The sequence below is a fragment of the Odontomachus brunneus genome, unplaced genomic scaffold (genome assembly GCF_010583005.1).
Source record: "Odontomachus brunneus isolate Ranch 3 - 2012 unplaced genomic scaffold, Obru_v1 Obru_scaffold_083, whole genome shotgun sequence".
NCBI lineage: Eukaryota > Metazoa > Arthropoda > Insecta > Hymenoptera > Formicidae > Odontomachus > Odontomachus brunneus.
Genome location: NW_022639533.1, coordinates 1,359,618 through 1,380,579, shown reverse-complemented (window position 1 = coordinate 1,380,579; position 20,962 = coordinate 1,359,618). Strand labels below are relative to the sequence as shown.

Below are 20,962 nucleotides of genomic sequence, written 5' to 3'. Positions count from 1 at the left end.
GAGAGAGAGAGAGAGAGAGAGAGAGAGAGAGAGAGAGAGAGAGAGAGAGACCACTGAAAAGCCGCGAACGAGAAAGCGAGAGAGGTGTACGTGTATAACGGGTGAGAGAAAGATCGACCAAAGAGATATCGGAGCTTTCGGGTTTTCAAGGGGATGAAGAGGCAAGATGGCAGGTGCGGGTGATTGGGGGCGATCGATGAACCCCCGAGGAAAAGCCTGGGGTGGTGGGTGGCTGGCTACGAGGGCGAAAGGGAGGGAGGAGAACCGAGGGGCGGATGCTTCGAGGGGATGCCGAAGGGTGGTCGCGGGTGGGTGTTAGGCTGGGGGCAGGAGGTCAGACGAGTTCGCGTATGTACGTAGGCTCTCTCTTTTTCTCTTTGCCTCCTTCTCCCTTTCTTCCTCGATTCGCCCGCTGTATACACTCCCTTCGTGTACGACGTCGGACAAATAGCGCGACTTGCACGTGCACGCGGTGCACCGCGGCGCGCCGCGAACGAAACGGGACGTGGTTGGGATGAGACGCGCGATTCCCACGTCGACTAAAGACGAGAAGTCGATACGCCTCGTCTCGTTCTCGATGACGGCTGTAATCGCGAATTTTGTGAACGGGGACTCCTTATGTTGCTGCTGCCGCGCCTACTTCTTCTTCTTCTTCTTTTATGCGACACGGAACTCGCATGGCGAATGATAGTGTGAGTACGCGATGGAAATTGCCGATTCATAATTGACCGCGCTATTAAACACGCTATGGAATGCGCAACGTGCACGATGTCACGATTGAGAGCGTTCGTATCGGGAGCATGTCTATGAAGGTCTAACGCCACTCCGCGATGGAGAGTCGAGCCGCTCGATATGAGCCATCGTCTTTCCGTTGAAATAATCGAGAAGTGCTCGCGCGAGTGGCGCATGTAATCGAAAAACATTCGTCAGGGTTAATTTGCAATTCCAAGAACTCCCCCAAAGAGAGACCCGGCCAAGTGGCCGGGCCGGTAGGGTCATTAGGAGCAATCAGAGCGAAAGCACGGCGTCGAATTGAGCAGGATAAGCGTTCAAGGAGATAATCAAGCCCGGTGTCCTCCTTAGATGTCATATTACTTATTGATTTCAAAGGAATTCCGCGCGACGGAGGTTGCCGGCCGGCCGACCGCTTAAATGACGACAATATTGCTCGGGGCCGGTCTTTGACGGGCGGAATCGAACTGGCGATCAATCAAAGCACGTCTCTCTCTCTCTTGTCTGAATTCCGCGCGGATGATGTCACGTCGCGCGTCGGGCCGTGAGAACATCCGAAAAGGGACGAGAGTCGCGTATCGCACGACCGCCGTCGGCGCAGGAATTCGACGCGCGGTCGAGAAGTCACCAACGGCGAGGCGAGCAATTAAATTAATAAACGCCGAGAGAGCGAATGCCGATAAACGCCCCCGCTCGCTCCACGACGCCAGTGAGTGGGAGGATGGGGAGACGGCGGAGGGGAGGGAAGAGAAAGGGTAGCGCTAATTAATTGGCGCGATTGTGCAATTAGGATTATCGGCGATCGCCCGCGCGGGACCGCTCGTTCCCTTCGGCGATTCCGAGAGCTTTCGAGCATTAAACGGGAAGTGACCTACGGTTCACGTGGGGGGAGTAAAGCGAAAGGGTGACGCTCGCGGAAGAATTCATGATTTCGCTCACGAGGGCGCACGAATTTCGACGCCGATTATTACACGCGTGCGAAATACTCGTAGACTTGTACAGACTGCCTGACACGACAATGCTCGTGTGAAGGTCGCCACTAAAGTTCTCTTCGGTGGAATCTCACTCGAGATGAATTAAAAGCAATATTCTTTACTCGATAAGTGTTTTGCTCTAATAGTGAGACTACTGCTATATTAAATCGCAGAAATGAACTCGTTCCACTCGAGCTCAGAATGAATTCTTATTCCATCTGAACAAATGTTTGAATTAATTAGAGCAGATGTGTTCTCCTGCGACAAAATGAAGTCTCACATCAGATTTACCCTAAAATTTCGAATAAAAATATTCACTCGATGATTCAGAATGAAAAATCACTCGCATTCAAGTGACCCGATAATCACCTCGTTCTTTTCGAGTGAAGTTTCACTTCAATAGATTTAAAGAGCAGACTGGGTCAAACTGAACATAAAATTCCTCTATTATTTTTCAAACTACGTGAAATTTTGAGATATTAATTAAAGAAAATTAGTGGATAATTACGCGCGATCGTTTGCTAATCTTCTCCAATTAATAACTAAAAATTTTACGTAGTTATTTTTCAAAATGGTAAAAGAATTTTATATTTTCAGTTTGATGTATTCACAAAAAACATATCGCATTCAAGTTAATGTTACTTGTTTTCTGTATTTTATAACCGCAAATTTATTGTTAGTTTATTATAAGCATCAAATTTATTCGAGCACATTCTGAATCCTAATAAATTCAGCATTTCAATCGAGAATATTGAATGAAAAGTTCGTTTTATTTACTACATAGAGTTGAGCCAACTTTTTCTCCATATTATAAAGTTTTATAATATTCTTCAAAGGAGAGAATAAAGTCTTCTTTTAAGTACATGACAATAAATTTTTTTCAAATTTCTCATGAATATATATTTTAAGTTATCGTTAAGAAAATATTCTTTATTGAAGATAATCAAATATTTATTGAATATAATCAAAAGAAGGAAAGTAAACTGAATAGTCGCTTTTCTTGACAGTGGAATGACATTTTTCTCTGTGTAATCTATTTGTACACGAATATTGCTGTGTCATAGATATTCTACATAGACTGCGTCTTCTTATGAGAAGTTTGAGGACAAGATTTGAAGGATAGTCACATTTCCCTTCTACTTCCCACAGACATTCGATTATTATCTAGAGTGACTCCTATTAGGCACTTCATCTAATTTTTTCCAATAGGAATCGAGCTAGATAAGGATTGAATGCCTGCATACTAACAGGACTTTCTTTTCCAGTCAAATAATCTCTTGTGAAACATTCAGTCTATGTGTATAAGTAATACATGGAAATGTCGCAGAAGTCTTCTACGAAAACTATTAATCGCCATGAGATTCTCAGGAGCGGCAGATTCCGCTTCGAACTCCTGGCCACCAATAAGCCGGAAATTTTCCGCTCGACTTACGAAGACGCATCTCGAGAACGTTCTCGGTGCTGTCATGTGGAAATTGACACATCGGTCGATGACGATTCCGCGCATTTTCCGATTTTCCAAACGCGCAGGATGAAAAATTGCAAATTTGTCACGGGTACTTCGATTATTTGCGACGAGATCGCACGACCGAAGGTTGCTTGTTTACGAGAAGTCGACGATCATGAATCCGTGAGATTATCCGACCGTCGTTCCGCCTGCGGCTTTATCGAGGCCAACTTTAACTTCACCTATTTCCAACCAGCGCCTCGCGACCTCGAGTAATACGCGATCGTTTGTCTCCGTTAAGCGGCGAATGGGAGCGATAAAAATGATAATGCGAATGATAGGTAGAGAAAAAAACAGCAGGCTCTCTCTCTCTCCTTCTTTCCCTCCCTCTTTCTCTCTTTTTCTCTCTCTTCCCTTATGTCATACGATTATTGTAGTACAGTCAATTTCTAGGGCATTCCTCCCGTTATGTAAGCGACCCTTTTACCAAGCGAAAACCGCTGCGAAGAATCGATAATGACAAATGATAACCGTTGCCGTGGATAGAGAAAATTGCATCAGCATATTATGCGCGATACGATCATGCTCTCAATAGTCGGTAATCTGTGCGAGAAACGCCTTGAGTGTTTCCTTCGCGAGGCCGGGAAGTTGCCCGTTGTTAACGACATTACGGTAAAATTGTTAAGCCCGACTCGTTCTTACCTAATACAATCCGACATGGCGACAAAATGGCACACAAAGTATTCCAAATTATCAAACGCTATTAGCGCGGCTTTAAACTCTCGCAGGAGAGGCGTCTCGCCGAAATCAATACTGTCGTTAGCATGTTCGGCATACCGCCGATCGGGCTCTTCCTTTCGCCCCGCGTGATAATTATCGCGCCACGTTATCTATCTTTGTAGGGCAATGAAAATTGCAGCAGCCCGGAAATTTCATTATCCGGCGGAAACAATTTTGGACACATCCTGCAGAATTGCGGGCACGCGCGTAGATTACCATGCACATTAAAATCGTGCAAACAGGAGCAACGTAACTGATAACGCCGGTCGACAAGAGAAGAAGGAGGAGGAGATGGAGGAGGAAGAAGAAAAGAGAGGAGGGAAAAAGCCAAAGGGTAAAGAAACGTAATGCTGCACAAAGTCAACGCCCTGCCAGCTCGACGCTCGCTGCATTATGCAACCCTCCCGAGCGACTAGTCGCAGCTCTCTCACTCCCTCACTCCCTCTCTCTCTCTCTCTTTCTCTCGTTCTCTCTCTCCACCACCACTGTATACGCATTACCACCAGCAACCCCACCATTACTGATACGAGCGACTCCGGCAAGGCCACAGTGGTAAAGCCATCTAGAACCACGACCACCCCTGCAACGGATACGCGACTATAGCAGCATAGGCCCAAACCTATTTCTATATCTGTCTATCTGCGCGAGCGTGAGCGCGAGCATAACAGGGTTGTTTCCGAGAAACATAAATTTACATCGCGCTCAGCGGAGAAATGCAGGCAAAGCGATTTTTCATTGAGTGGAAAATGAAATGAAACGAGAGGGGCGTACAGTATTGTGCAATTTATAATAGAGAATCGTGTCGAACGTATGTGTGTATGTATATAAATTGTCTATTGACGAAAGCGTTAGATTTATTAGACGAGAACGCAACAATTACCGAGCTTATCAGGAACTTGCGAATTTTCGTGGCACGGCCGTTTTACGATCCACGAGGAGCACGCTAGAATTCTAATTTGGAAATATATATATATATACATATATATATATATAATATATAAATCCGGAAGCGACTACAGCGCCGAGGAGATTGAAACGTCTAAAGGCTCAGGCATTCAAGGACACCGCGCGATCATTTAACAATCGATAGAGCCTTTACGGGACCTAATAAAACAAACCACGCGCTAAAGCTGGCATCGATCGGCAAGCATCGATACGCTATTTACAACCGCACCGGGATCATCGTTATTAGATAGACGTTGCAATCGCTAACCTCAGGCTAATATAATCAATCTTCTTCTTTTTGCTGTCACGACGCGGAGGAATAACAATCCGCGGCGCTTTCCACGCACAGGCACGGCGCAAATTCTTCATTTTCATAAATCCAAAGACATACGTAAGACTCTGAATATTCAGATATCAAGGATATCTGAATACACGGTAATTTAACAATCAATAGAACCTTTACGGCATCGCTGATAAAACAAACAGCGCGCTAAAGTCGGCATTGATCGGCGGGATATCGATATGCTGTTTACAACCTCGGCAAGATTGCCCCGCAGCCGTCCCTAACTACGAGCCGTTCCATGTTCCCAACACACGGCTTGAGGGTAGCTAGGAGTACGGATAGCACTGTCTGCCTATGCATTTGCGTGGCTAGAAGACTTCCGTTGCAATTACGGAATTGAGATGTTATCTGGCTCAGTGACTGGAGTCCCTCCTGATGAATCGCCAACCTACTTAGAGGGTGATCGAGACAGCTCTTCGATTTTTGGTGAGTGCATTATTGAAATTAACCCTCGATACCATGCTGCATACACTATATTATATCTCGTAAAATATATTATAATAAAAATTATTTTAAAATCGTATTTCTTTTTATAACATTTTCTGTAAAGCTTTAATTAAACCGAAATTGTGGTAGGAATTACTGTAGAATCAATAAACTTGACGATTTAACTAATATACGATATAAAAAAAACATTCAATAAATTTGTAGTAAACAGTTAAATATATATGTATAGCATTTTTAAACAGACAATAATGTCAGTTATAATTATATGGTCCAAGATTACAAAAATTCTGATTGAATTTTTGCTATAATATTTTCTTCCTGTTCGTTGGATATTGATCAACTAAAACTTTATTTGACTAAAGTAATCGGCAAATCAATAATCGGAATTAATTATCATATATATTATCAAGAATAATTTAACCAATTTATCAAATTAATTATTAATCAGAATATAATCAATCAAATCAAAGCTTGACTAATTAATTTTATCAATCAATTGAATTATTCGTGATTGTATGTAATGATTGATTAATGTTAATTATTAATTTACCGGTTATTTTAAATAACAAAAATTTTAATCGATAAATTCCAACACTGACTGTACGGTAATAGTGAGATGAAATGAATTTTATTTCTTAAAAAAGAAGTAAATTTTTCCAGTGTTCTTTAAAAAACTCTAAGGAAAGATTAAAAGTTATAAAATATCAAAGTCGTTACAACTATACGAGAAATTTTATAATAAAAATTATAGTATTTTGTAACCAAGGAATAGATCGATATTCTGCAATAATTTATTATCCTGCCATTTTCCAATGTGTCATTTATATTTTAGGAACTGAAACTATTAAAACATTTGCTACGTTTCTTAGCAAGATAGATTGATATTACTGGTATTTTACTCTTGTGTGTACTATTAGAAACGTAATAAAATTGAAAAGAATTTAAATTAAAAAACAAAGAAAAACTATAACATTCACTCTGTGTTTAAACAAAAAACTCAATATTAAAACATTTGTCTTATTTTTTATTTTAATGAAACTTGATAGTGAACACACACACACACACACATACAAAAGGGAATAAAAGAACTCGACATTATTTATTTATTTGTAACAGTTAAAACGGGCGGTATGACAATTTTACCGACTACAAAGTGATGTCGATAAATTTATGCATCTCGATATTAACGTAGGATTTACTGCGCATTATCGGAAAATGCTCGAAGCCGAACTTCGATGACGAATCTCTGTTTATCGGATACGTCGCGCCGATTTCCGTCGTGGACGCGCTGGTACTATCGCGACGCGTCGAACGAGGATGTGCTAAGCGTGCACCGAGAGCACATGGCCGGAGCACTACCCGTGACAGCAGCTGTCATGTATCGAGTACACGGACACCGTCGCGTACCTTTCTCCTCTTTCTCCTTTTTTCGATATCGTTTGACGCGGCGTCCTATAGGCACGCGTTCGCAAGTATGTTCGATTGTCTCCTCGTTTTTCTCTCGTCGCTGTAAGCTAAATTTGCGAAATAATTCGTCTCATCAGAAACGCGCGACGTTAGAAAAATCGACGAGGGATTAATCGTTGCCTCAATCTATCACTGGAGCAGCCAAAGAGATCGAATCATGAAGAATTAATAATGTTTATTCCGACGTTCGCGTGTGTGCGATATTTTTAGCCTAGCTCGATGAATACGATAGTTTCATATTTTTAGGACGCGTTGTATATTTCATCTTGAATTTAGGTCGCATCCTTTGAACGAGTGAGGGGGGAAGGGGTTGACCTGCATTTCTCCAAACACTTTCGTGAAGGAGCTGCACTGAATGGGAATAAAGGAAACAGATCCCTTCCCGATAATGCGAGTGCGCTTTTCCGACAACAGGTATGGCGCTGATCTTCCTTTTTTTCTTCTTTTCTTGTCGCACGAGACGCGTGGTCCTTCAAACGGCGACGTGACAGGATAGCAAATCGTAAACACATTTACGAGACAACGAGAAAAAAATCGCACAGAAGTGATCTGCACTCTTCCGTGTTGCTATATTAAATCGCGGCAAATAGTTACCCGAGTTTCTTGCTTATCGGGTGAAGGAATATCTCGTTGAGCGTATTTCAAGCGTGAAAAAAACAGGTCGAAATAAATGCTCGGATCGGAATGAGTTAACTTGATAAATTATTCCACGTTTCTTCGACCGTCATGAATCGAAATTTTAGTACATGTGCTACGCGAGACAGTTCGGCAGAGCTCAGGGCGTCGCTTTCGCGGTTTCGCTGACGGATCACGAAAGATGAGGCCGTAAGAATGGATGCTAACTCGACAGTAATCAGAGCTGCATGCGAGGAACAACGCGTGGCCTGCCGAAATAGGCATCGTACGATTTTCTCCGATTGAGTTACATAAGTTGAGAACAGAAACGTGATTACGACGACTGCATTCCGTTCGGTGTCATAATTGGTGTGTTCATTAATACACGTCTCTTACTGGCTCCTAACGTAACTAACTATATATCGAGTACAACGCGACGTATCACACGAACGAACCATTAATATTAATTATTTCAGGGACCCATGAAGAATCGTTCTGTCGTCTGTGTGTGTTCGACATTCATGTACGCCATTGAAAACGGACTGCACTTTCTCGCGACAAAGTGAGTATCACCGAAAAGCTCCATTTCGGGCCGAGCAGAATCGACAGTTCCGCCTCCGCGGTAGCTTTACCTTCCTGCACACATGGCAGTATCCAAATATACTGGACGGACTATTTTAAACTATTCATTTCTTCGAATTAAATCGCGCGAGTGAATCAAAGCCAAGGCGAATCAAGGCCGCTAAATGTGGAATCGGGCGTGCGGAGTCGCACGCCTCGCTTCCGTCGAGTCTTCCGACGAACTTTAAATAAAATTTGCAGAAATACGAAAACATTATCAAATACAAAGATTTAAATCGTCAATAACGATCATATAACGAAAGTTAATTAACATTCTGAAAGATATAATTTTATGCGAATACATTCTTTTTTTTTTTACTCAAAAATTAATCTTTACTCATAAAAAATCTTTCTTCCCACATTAAGTAATAGAAAAACAATTAAATCGAAGTAACCGATATACTTGTTGCATTATATACGTAGATGTAAAAATTAATGTTAAAATTATATTTCTTTTCACATTGTTTATTGTAAAGTTGGACTATACTGAAATTGTAGTGCAAATTACTATAGAAATAGTAAATTTTACGATCCACCTGATATAAAGAGGACACTCAAATAATTACGATAATTTTATATAAAATGTGAAACATGTACGATATTTTTAAACAAATATGTAGTAAAGTCGATGTAGTAATTTTGCATTGCTCAAGATTGCAAAAGATTTTGGTTGCAATTTTTTTACTACAGTATTTTCTTCGTGTATAACGCTAATTGCTACAACCACACATTCGTACATATCAGATCCCTCGGTACATATCCAGTTTCCTCGCGGGAGAGGAAACACTGCAGATATACACGCGAGAACTTTGCGTATCTAAACGAGAGATATGCATTGATGATACAGCTGATCTTGCCGGCGGGCGTAAACTATTCAAGAACAATAACGAAGATATAGAGGGGCTCACCGGCGACTTAAGGGTCGGAAAGAACTCCGAAAATCATGCCGTGGGAAGAGCCGGGCACGTTGCGCTCGCGCCTTTCGTTTTGTTGTTCGTGGACGCACGGCAGTGTGCGTGAAGGATACACCTAAAGGGGACGTAAGAGAGGGTGGAGATAGAAGCAACCACCACCGCATCATGCCACTCCCTCCTCCCCCTGCCAGAAAAAAAAAACCCTCGAGACAGTGCCGTCTTCTGCGAGCGGCTTTACGGGCGCGTAATTTCATCACGCGGCGCAAGTCAGACGAGAATAATTTCCACTTCCACGAAAAGTCGTGTCGTTTATGAAGAAAACGCCCGCCAGACCGATCGGCATGCATGCCGCGCACAATTCCGAGGAGTAGTTAACGTAATTTTGATGGCGACCGGATAAGGGCGAAGGGAGAAACTTTTTCGGTGATCGTTAACTCTCGCCAAGCCTTTGCTTCATTCATAATACGCGTTGTAAGAGCTGATTTATAATATATTATTTCTTGTCTTTTGGTCGCCAAAGAATGTTATACACTCAAAGAAAAATATGATGTATATGTGTGTGTGTGTGTGATACAACTTTCTTCTGAAAAAAATATTACTTGCATGTCTTATCATCATGACAGGGATTTTGTCTAACGAAGTAACTTGAGTAACTCGTCAAATACTTCGTCCACATAATTTCCCTTCAAAACATTTTTCGCTCGACATGTTTACAAAAACTGTAAGAAATTGGATTGTAAACAATCGATCGAAACAGACATCTTGACAACACAAACATATAAGAGAAAAATAGAGAGATATATTAAAGTATGAAGCTTGGTTAGAGTCAGTCAGTGATTTAGAATAATTGTTGGTAAGTGAAAATTCCTGAATACGAATCCTCAGCGTAAATTCTCGCTCCTGATATTTATTTCCGTTCTTCCCGACTCTTACAAAACTCCCTAATTCTAACCTCACATTGGCTCTGCAGTGTTTCTTGTTTTTAGTCTATTCAAGATAAACCCAGATTTACAACGTTGTCTTTGCTTCCGTTTCTTTCTGACTTAAATCCTTAAGCTTAATCTATAATAAAATCTTTTTCTTGCTCTTTTTTTCTTTCTTATTCTCTGCCCTCTTCTGACTTAAGTTTTGAATAAAAAAAAGATAAAGAGAAAGAAATACGAAGTAAAGAACACATTGTAGACCAAGCTTTAAGTTCTCTTAATCAAGAAAAGATGGAGAGAACAAGAAACAGGGGAAGCACACATTGTGATCAGGTTTAAAAGTTAAACGAACTGGGAAAGAGAGACATGCGACAATTGTCGATAAAACAATGCATCAAGAAAAAAAGAGGCAAAATATAAAGAGTAAAAAACAGAGAAACAAAGCAATGTAAAACAAACTGCTTTAAATCACGGAAAACGCACGCGAGAGAGAAAGAGAGAAAGAGATGCTTGTTTTCTTTTTTCCTCTTTATGTCGCGCGACATTCCAGTCGCGAGACGAAGCGATTCCACGTCGTCGCCGTCGAACGACACGATCCGAGAGCGAACGACACTGATATCTATGAAGCTAAGCCGAACGTAAAATTAAAAGCGCGAGGGGAAGCACACAGTGATCGTATTGTTAACGCGCGCGGGATCGCAATAACGTAGCCTCGTTGACACGTCTGGCGCCTAAGCACGCACAAAGAGAGGTCTTACTGGCGGAATCGGTGAACGTTCAATAATCTCAACTATTAGTCCGACGGTGTATTAGCTGTTGTAATATTCTCGGCTATCTCGGAAATGAAGCTTCACGCGGGACTCAATAATATCGTCTCGCGTGTACTGATGTGTATATGTATATGCTGTTAGCGTGCATACGATCCTGCAGATTGGAGCTTTCGGACGGAGAACTTTGTGCGCAATTATTTGGAATTTCACGTTCGCGCTATTGCCGTTGCAGCATCGCTTAACGAAAGTAAAATATTCCGCAGTGGAGGCTCACGTGGAAATCAAATTAACTTCCCTCTCGCGCGACTCCGCCTCTCGTGATAATATTATGAATTATAATCTCGTATTTATTATCTCGTGATAATATTATAAATATTTCTCTCTCGAAAAGTATAGTGTCTGGTATCAGAGGCCCTCGAATTCGAGTAAAATTTCCACTCTGAATATTCTCGCTCAGAATTGAAGAATTGAAGAGTGAATCTGGTGTATTTCTATTCCAGCATATCGCAAACAGCAAATTTATACATAAAATATATTCTGAATCTTAGAATATAACATTTTAATTAAGAATAGATTAAAACAAAGACGGGATGTGCTTACTGCAAAAAGTTGGATCAACTTTCTCCTCAATTGAATTTGATAATGTTCTAAAGAGAATAAATTTTTTTTGAATGCATAATGATGAGCCTTTTTAAAATTTGTGATGAGTATATTCGAAGACTATTATTAGAAAAATATAAAAAACTGTCGAAGACAACCGTTATGCAGAAGGAAAAAAAGTAAACTGAGTAATCGTTTCTCTTAGTAGAATGATATTTTTTTCTGTGTAAGGGCTCGCGTGAAACGTCCACCCTTACGATTTCGAGCAGTAGTATTTCAGCCAACGCTTCGAGTGAATTTTCACTCATTTTGGGTGAGATTTTGCTCTAAGAAATTTAGAGAATACATTACATCAGGAGTATATTACAGACGTATATTTCAGGAGTTAATTACACATCCAGTCATATTTATACGTATCCTCCCTCTTTTACCCTAGAACGAAAACGGTCGTTCCCGCAGGACGACGCCCCTCGGGGAGGAAAAAATACTCCAGAGTGCGTGATGGATGCAAAACAACTGCGAGCCGCGTTGTTAACCACGCGCCGCTTTAATCGAAGGCTCTCCTCGAGAATCGAGAGCCATTGCCGTCCATATCGAGAGCCACGTTCGATTGGATCTCGCGAGGCGAGACGATGAAATCCGATCGCGTCGCGGATATGGATCCCAGTCGATTTTACGTCACATGTACGTAACTAACTAATTTACGAGGAGGTAAAATCGGGAAAGTGGCCCGTGGTCTCGGGAGACAAGATCAGGGGGATGGCGTCTCTCTACGTGACTCACCCTCCACGAGCCGGAGAATTATGGACGTCGAGTGTTCATCTTCTCATGAAAATTCAGGGATCTTCCGTGGGGGCGAGGAGAAAAAGACAGACGAAGGGAGAGAGAGAGGGACGCCCGGAGAAAGTATTTATTATTAAGACGCGCTAAACGCGAGCGCTAATTGCTTTCTCCCGGCTGAAGCGCGGAAATGCGACGCAACGGTGAAGGGAACGTCTACTTTTGACGTGGGAAGAGAACTTTTTCCGTCTCTTGGTATAAATAGATCGCATTTTACGTTATCACCGTGCTGCCGCGGATTGTTGGAAAACACACCGTTTGCGCAGAGTCAAACTCCTACAGCATTTTTAGGGGCGGTTCACTCGTAGGATATAGACGGATTGAGCCTAGTCTGTCCTAATGCTACCTGAGGAAAGTATGATTGTGTAGGAAACGGCTCGATACCGGTGATCACTTGCGAGCAGGAGAGAAAGTAGGAAGCGCGAGTCGCGTTGCGAACTTTGCCACGTGATCATTCGGAATAACAAATATTGTCTCGAACCGTAACAGTCGAAGGCCTAAGGGTTGATATCACACCCTCTTTAATACGTTCTTCTAGGGGAGTCACTGCGCGAGCTCATTGGTTATCTCATATTAATTTGTGCGTAAAGTGATTAATTATTGTATAACTGTATGATATTATTATTATTATTATTACTTTAGTTAGCACAAATATAAATTAATTCAATAAAAGACCCTGTAATATATATAGTAATTGAAACAATACGATATTTCGATCTTAGCTTTTCATGAAAGCAACTGTTTGTTCTGTTTAAATAAAAGAATTTAAATTTAAGTAAATATGTTCTCTTAATAGCTACCTAATAAATATTTTTTATTTTTTAGGTATTTCTTCTCTCCGTGTATGGCTAACTCTTTTGGGTAACCTATGATAGTAGCCTATCCTTTATGGATTATTTGAACTTCAGTTAAGATTTGGAACAATCTATGGAGATCGCCATTGACAGTGAATGTGTTAACGACCCGCGGTTGTTTCCGCGGAACTACTCGCAACTTTGCCAACGAGATCAAGCAGGACCACGAGACAATTCAATTATTCCTGTCGTCGAACTCGTTTGTGATTTTTCACGGAGACCTCACGGTGCACGATCGCCGGGCGAAGGTGCGATTCAGAGGTCGACGACTTCGTCGAGACGCTGGCTTTAGCCCTCGCGGCTTCAGACCCCCGTACTTTTTGATCGCGTTTCCGGAGACGAAGCGCGACTTTTTACGAGCGGGACTTTTCTCGGCTGTCGCGATTATCGTACGGTCGCCCTTCACATCACGACTGTCGCGGCTCGTGTCTCTCCCAGGGAGACGGCGGAGAGAGACACTTAGGAAAGACGAACGACTCCGCGAAATCGTTAATTGCATAACTCCCGCGCTCCTCCGCTACGTGTGCGGCCCGTCTCCCGCGCGCTATTTTAAATTCTCCTCGTAAATGAATCCGCGAAGAAATATATGAGAAAACGGTGCGTCTCGCGCGTATGGTGATGCTAATTTGACGGCGACCCGAGAGAGAAAGAGAGATTTCTCGCGGCTCTAGATCGTGTCTCCGCTATACTCCGCGGTCGCGCGATATTTTTACGATGAGTGGCAGCGAGAGAGCGCGGGAGATCAGCGGCTTCGCGATCTTCGAGATTCAATTAGCTCTTTGATCAAGGGTACTCGTTCGTTTGTCAGCGCCGCAACGTAAAGGGCTCATTGAATTTTTTATTGGACCGAATCTCTACTTCACCGCAACTCCATCCAATCTTGTCTCTATCTCTCTCTCTTTCTCGTCACCGTGCGACCCCGGCTCGGTTAACAGCAGTTAGTCGATGGAGAGTCCCCCCGATAGCTCTTAGAAAGTATCTAAATTTAAGAAGTGTGGCATCACAAGTTCTCCTCGATACGATTCCGTCGCGTGGCCCATCATCTGCTTCCTCGTAACGCAACAAGACGAACATTAGGAGTGAGAAGAGGAGCGACTGTGATGGAGCATAGCGTAGGAGGGCGAAGACCAAGGGGTCCGAGGATCCGGACTCGGTTAACCAGAGCGATGAAGTGAGATGAAGTGAGGGGCAAGGGCAGGGGGCAGAAGAGAGAAAGAGAGGGAGTTGAGGGGCAGCATGCGAAAAAATATTCTCTTGGCACTCGGCTTCGGCAGACGACGAGATAAATAGCGTGCGTGGGTGCGGCTCGACGATGTCTACGGGCCACACGCCACGTTCTGAGCAGATCGAGCGAGCGGGGCCACGGAGGAGGATGGCGCGAGTGCGGGAGAGTGCACGCGAGCGAGACAACGATAGAGCGTCGGGGGGCGAACGGGCGGCGCAGGGGGAGGGGGGGAGGAGGAAACACGCCGGTGCTACAGAGACGAGGAGAGTTCTTACTCACGTTTTAAGTGCATCGACGACGTTTTAATGGCGCATCAGGTAGGAGTAATGCGCGTCGCCCTCGGGATTACTCCGCAGTCCCCTTTGATTGTCGTCTCGCGGGGATATTTATGCGTTGTCGGGATAAATAGACGAGCGCGCGCGCAACGGGCGGGGGCGGCCGCCGGGGGAGGGAGAAAGAGGAGCAGGTATAATTAACGATCGAACCGCGGGGGTGCATGCGGCCGCATGCATGAGCGATACGCGCGCGACCCGCCGAAAAATCTCACCTGATTAGCGAGATCGAATGCGGTCGCGAGAGAGCTCTAATGAGCCACTTCGGTGAGCCTTTGACGGTGCCGAGAAAGACGAGTTCTTTCTCTTCATCTAATCGAGTAATCACCTTGGTTTTTGACCATCCCTTTCTGAGAATAATAATCTTTATTAACGGGGACAAACCCCTTCGTTGTATAATATTTCAGAAAAAAATATCAACAGACGGACAGACACGTCACGATCAGTGTAAAAATGATAACTTTCGCAGATCTCCGATTAAGGGAGATGGGAACAAAAGAGATAATTCATTCTGCACGAAGAGAATTTTATAATAAAAATTGCTGTATAGAATTTTGTGACCCCGAAGAATAGATCGACATTCCGCAATGATTCACTATCCTTTTGTTACATATATGCTACTTGTATTTTAGGAACGGAAATGTGCTATTAAGCCACTTGCTGTGTTTCTTGCGAAATTTACTATGCTCCTTAGTAAGATAGATCTTACTAATGATCTATTCCAAGACTACTAAGAACTTATGTGAAAAGGAGGCAACTATAATATTCTCTCCAAGTATTTATTGCGTTATTAAAAGAGACAGAGTCTATTTTAGTTCACTTTAGTTTTCTACGAAAACTCAGTGAATTTGAGGCGACCAAATTTCGGACGAAGAAATTTCTCCACATAGGGAAAAGTGAGAGGGTCGAGCGAGGGTTGTAAGCAAAAATAGTGCGAGTAATGGCAGTTGACCGAGTGCGGCTTGTTAATACGTCTCTCTGCCGTGTGAGCGACCGCGCGTGATATTAATCCGCGTTACAGCTCTTGAATTGCCAATTATGAATCATTATAGAGTGCAAATCACTTCGGCACATCGCCTCGCGACTTGCCGCGAGACCGTGCCTGCGTCTCGTGATTTATATGACGTCGCGTCATTACGCTCACGGGTGGCAAATTACGGACCAACTGTAATTTATAGCCAATAAATATGGCGCGCATTGTGTGCGAAGCAGCCGCCACAGCGCATACTCAACGATCGCGACACGACGATTCAACAATCTAATATAATAACGATCTGTATCAATCGACGCATTTGAAAAGTGCGGAAAGTGCGAAAGAGACGTTCGCTTTCTGTCTCTCTCTCTCTTCCTCTCCGTCCAATAGATACCGCTCATGCACTGTCTGGGTGGTATCGTCTGCTCTGATCTATGAAATGACATATTCTTATCTACCATGTGAGCTTCAGCGCTCGATTTCAATTCTTCGATGGTAGTTATAACGAAAGTATCAGGAAAGAATTTCACTTTTGATTCGCGCTGCGATTCCCATATGGCGAGTTAGCGAAATTTCTCAACAGTCGAGGACTAACGGTATCTCTTGGAAACGTTGAAACGTGCCGAAAGTTTTCAGGATCATTCGACTTCCCGTCCCCTCGTCATCGAATGGAAATCGAGATTTTATCGAGGCACTCGCATCACAGCAACGGTTTCACACGACACGAATGAATTTTGACGCAATGCGTCATGCGATCGTCGTCGATTCACTCGCGCGTCAGGCGCGCCGAGCTCAAAAATTGATTGGGGGAGATATATCGCGGCGCTTCGCGGACGTTCCGTTAATTAAACATAACAGCCGCGGAAAATCCAGTCGAAAATATTCGAGTCGCGTGACGGCGCACGCAGAGGAAAGATCGGCAGAAAGAGCCAAGACGTAGCCGTGACAGCTAAGATGTTTCTTTGAAATGGGGGCAACTGATGTCGTTGTTATCGAAGCTCAATTTATCAGCTGTTTAGGCGCTATAGCGAGATTTATTCGCAGAAACAAATGACGTTGGTTCACATATATATGATGAGATACTCAGAAATGATTGCCACCTTCTTCGCTACTCATGTTTTAAAAATGTGTGTTTTTATAACTTATATTATTATATTAAGTAAATGGGAATTTTTTCCTCTTTTGGGGGGGGATCAAATAATACAAAACATTACACTGCATGACCGCAAAAACAGAACAATAAGGTTGAACAGCAATAAATACTAAAAATAAAGAAAAACTAGGTTACTTAGAGTAAATTATCGCCAAATGTCGTATTCTTAATGGTATATCAAGGTAAAGCCGTTCATAAATTGACTATTTATCAAGCAAAATTAGGTTTCTATAAATTTATTTCACTATCTACGCGCGTAATAAATGTTAATTTGAAACAAAGTTGAGATAAGTACATGTATATACACGAAAAAATAATTATTTTTTATTTTTCTCATGAGGGCTTTATTTGTGTATCAGTTTACATGTACATATGAATTTCGAGTATCGCTATAAATGATGAACTTTCCACCGCTATATTTGAGAAGCAAAATGTTCTCAGCAGTGGCAGCGACACGGTTAGCCTATCAGCTAAATTCGAATCAGCAACTAAGATTTAGCTGACGCTGCCAAGTTATCCTTTTGCGCGCGCGCGCGCGCGCACCATCGGGATCTCCATATCTCGGGTACAGTTTATTTCGCCAAGGGGACGGCGCGCGAATGGGACTCCGTGGTGGAAACGAGTGAATCTCGGGAATTCTCCCCATCGGTGTTTTAATAATACACGTGTCTGCGTGGCCGCGTGTGGACACGTTGCAGGCGCACGGCGGCTAAGCGGCGTGCCGCGAATATTTGTCTTATTTCGTGGATAAAAGGCCGCCCTGTTTATTCCTCGCATTTCGAGCGAGCCGACCGTGCTTCTCTCCCTTTTGGGCTCTTTTGTCGAGTCCGCGAGCCGGGGTGATCGTATCGTCGATTTATATCGAGATTTTCATGGAAACCGGGACACACGCGGGTTCGCTGTGCGGTAGCCCTCGAAATCGTTTTTCGAACGTGAGGCCGGTCGGACGCGGGCAAATCCGCGACTGTCGATCGCGCGTGATACGCGACCGAGCGGTTCCATTCCGATTCAATTCAATTCGGTACCGCAAGCCGATTCGGCCGGCATGTCGGTGGCGGAAATCGGCTTTAAAGATTACTCCCACGTCGGGGAATCTCTGAAAAATCGAACGGGCGACACACCCAACCGGCTATAATGCGTGAATAATGTCCGTCGCGAGTAACTAAAGTACGCGTTCGTGTTCGGGGATTTTTGCGCTGATAGAGAACATGGCAGCGGCGACTTGATCGTCTCATTACGAAACCGCTTTTCAACTGGTGCACGGTGCCCGAACGTTGCCGGAGGGACAAGAGCCTTCCTCGATTCTTCAACATAGTTCGTTATACGGGAGATAAAAGAGACGAAAGGAGCGGAGAAAGCAAATAGTCTCACATTAGTCAAGAATTCTGGTGATAGAGCAGCGGAAACCTTTCCCGTGTGAATTGAAAAGGGGGACCCCATTTGATAGCGTGACGAGACAGAGAAACGCCAGAGAAAGGAGGCGCTCGTCTGCACTTCATCAAAGGTTGAACTCTATTACACGAGTTACTCAGCACGCTTCGATGAGAGACAGAATTCCCTAAATAGCTGATAAAAATTAGCCCATGCGAAATTACAATTTCGATTAACTGCGGTAGCTGTCTTATAATTTTCTTCGATTTTCTGAATATCATTTGTCGACAGCATCGACAGATAACATGCACAGCATATTTTTCTCTACGCGACGAGCGACCACCAAATCACCGGACTCAATCATTCGCGCGCAAATGCCGCTGCAACTCCTCCCTCCCCAGCAGCTCTGCTAAATTAAAAGCGATATTCCGTAGCGGAACACTCTCACGCGCTCAACCGTGCCCACCCCCGCATACCTGACGAGAGTCCCCTGGCGCAAGTAACGGCGGGATATGCGTCGTGAAAGGTACCCACATACCTGGTGAGACGGCAAGCGCGAGGAAGGCAGCGGCGGTGACGGCGAGGAGTATCCTGAGCGCATTTCCCGAGACGCGTCGTCTTCTGCCGGGTCTCTGCGCGGCGCGACAGCAAGAATCGTCGTCGCAGCACACCCTCGTGGCACACGGTCGCCGGCGGAGCACGTCGAGGACGACATAGGCCTTCTCCTCCTCCTCCTCCTCTTGCTGCTGCTGCTGCTGCTGCTGCTGTTGCTGCTGCACCACTTCACCGTAGGGCTCCTCTTCGCCGTCGCTCGCGTTCTCGAGCAGATCGGCGGCCGATGCGGCGGCGGAGGACGATGCGCGACGTCGACGTGGTGATTTAGCCCGGCGCGGGTCGCCGGCACTGCAGCCGCCGCCGGCACGGTCGATCGCCGGCTCGCGATACATGGCCTGCGGGAGCAGCGACGACGGCCGCCGTGCTACCGGGGTCGGCTGCACTCGTCAACGTATCCTGCCCACGGCGACTACACCCACGCCAGTACCTGCGTCTCGGTCCCTCCTGCCTGCGACACCGTGCGACCTGGCGGCACCGCTGCTGCGAGGCATTACCGCGATCTGGGTACGGGCTGGGCCACCACTAGCCACCGGCACACGCAGCACCAATCAACCAACCAAGCAACCAACCACTGAGACTTGTCCCTTCGGGCCGTCGGAGCCGTTGTTCTCTATCTCTCTAGCTTTCTCAGCGTCTTCTTCTCTCTTTCTTCCTCTACGATCTCCGAAGAGTCGAATACGCACGCGACTGACCACCGTCGCCGTGTGCGCTTTTTCTCGCCGGTGACAGTATCGACGCACGAGGAAGCGCTATCACCGCGGACCACGAATGTCCCTCGCGAAATGTCGCAGTCTGGGTGTGTGTAGCAGCGGCGGCGGTGGAGGCGGCGACGACGACGACGACGACGACGATGACGACGACGATAGTCCGTTCTCGCGCGTGGATGCGCTCCGTTTTCGGATTCGCGACGTACGCGAGAGAGAAAGAGAGAGAGCGCGAGCCTGCTGCCGCCGTAGGACGACGACCCTGCTTTGGCGCGTGCTGCTCCTTTCACGTGACACACGCACCAGAGTATCGTCGCGTAGTAGCACCCGTGACGCGTGACGCGCCGTTGAGGGTGAAGGCCTCGAGAGGAATCCCGCGTATATTACACGAGATACTATACGCGCGAAGGGAAGAAACCCTCTAAACGAAAGCGCGCACGCTATATTAGCGATGACACGCGTCGACTGCGGAAGGTAAGAAGGGTTCGAGCTCGCTGTCTCTCCGTCCCTTTCGCCCACCCTCTCTTCTACGTCCGTCTTTCTACCCCTTCTTCTTTACTCTGCTCTTAACTCGACAACTTCCCTTGCCTGCTCGACGAGGTACGACCACCACCAACAGCCATCGGCACGTTCTTCCCCCGACCGGTTACCACAGCTCGTGCGTCCAACGCGCCTGGACACTACCACCGTCCGGTAGGAAGTGTCGGCTGCCACGAGGTGGACACCTCTGCGAGGCCTTGCTAGCGGCAGCAGCAGCGACGGCGGCGGCGGCGACGGCGGCGGCGGTAGTAGTGGTGCTGGTGGTGGTAGTGGTGATGGTGGTGGTGGTGGTGGCGGTGGTGGCGGCGGCGGCGGCGGCGGCGGCGGCGGCGGCGACGACGACGGCGGCGGTGACGGCGGCGGTGGCGGCGGTAGCAGCACCGGTGGTAGTGGTAGCACAGTGGCGGTAGTAGCAGCGGTGGCAGCTGCAGCTGGTGGTGCACCGGCGCATCGAGCAACCGCGCTTCGCTCGTGCACGGTGGTACCGAATAGCAGAGCAGATATCCCAGTAGCGGTCGTTTCAGCGACAACTACCCGGTGTACGTGCTAATGTACTTGCTCTCTTCCGATACGTTCGCAGCTTCGCTTGAAGCGTACTTGCGAACAACCCCCGTGTCGGCAATGGCACCGGAACGAAGGAAACAACTCCTTTCACAGGAGGTCTTCTCGCGAGACCGCTTTCACTGTTGCTCCTTTTCTCTCTTTCTTTCGTTTCTTTCGTTTCTCTCTCTCTCTCTCTCTCTCTCTCTCTCTCTCTCTCTCTCTCTCTCTCTCTCT

General features: G+C 45.4%; 1 protein-coding gene across 4 annotated transcripts in view; it reads right to left on the bottom strand.

Moving 5' to 3' along the window:
* LOC116847838 (protein kinase C-binding protein NELL1-like) overlaps positions 1–20,452 on the bottom strand; it is a 105,446-nt gene extending 84,994 nt beyond the window's left edge. For all 4 annotated transcript variants that reach the window (XM_032823262.1, XM_032823263.1, XM_032823264.1 and 1 more), the window contains exon 1: positions 18,865–20,452. In XM_032823262.1, coding sequence (XP_032679153.1) covers positions 18,865–19,273 — 409 coding nt within the window. In that variant the 5' untranslated portion in view covers positions 19,274–20,452. The remainder of the gene's footprint in view (positions 1–18,864) is intronic.
* Between the last annotated feature and the right edge of the window lie 510 nt (positions 20,453–20,962).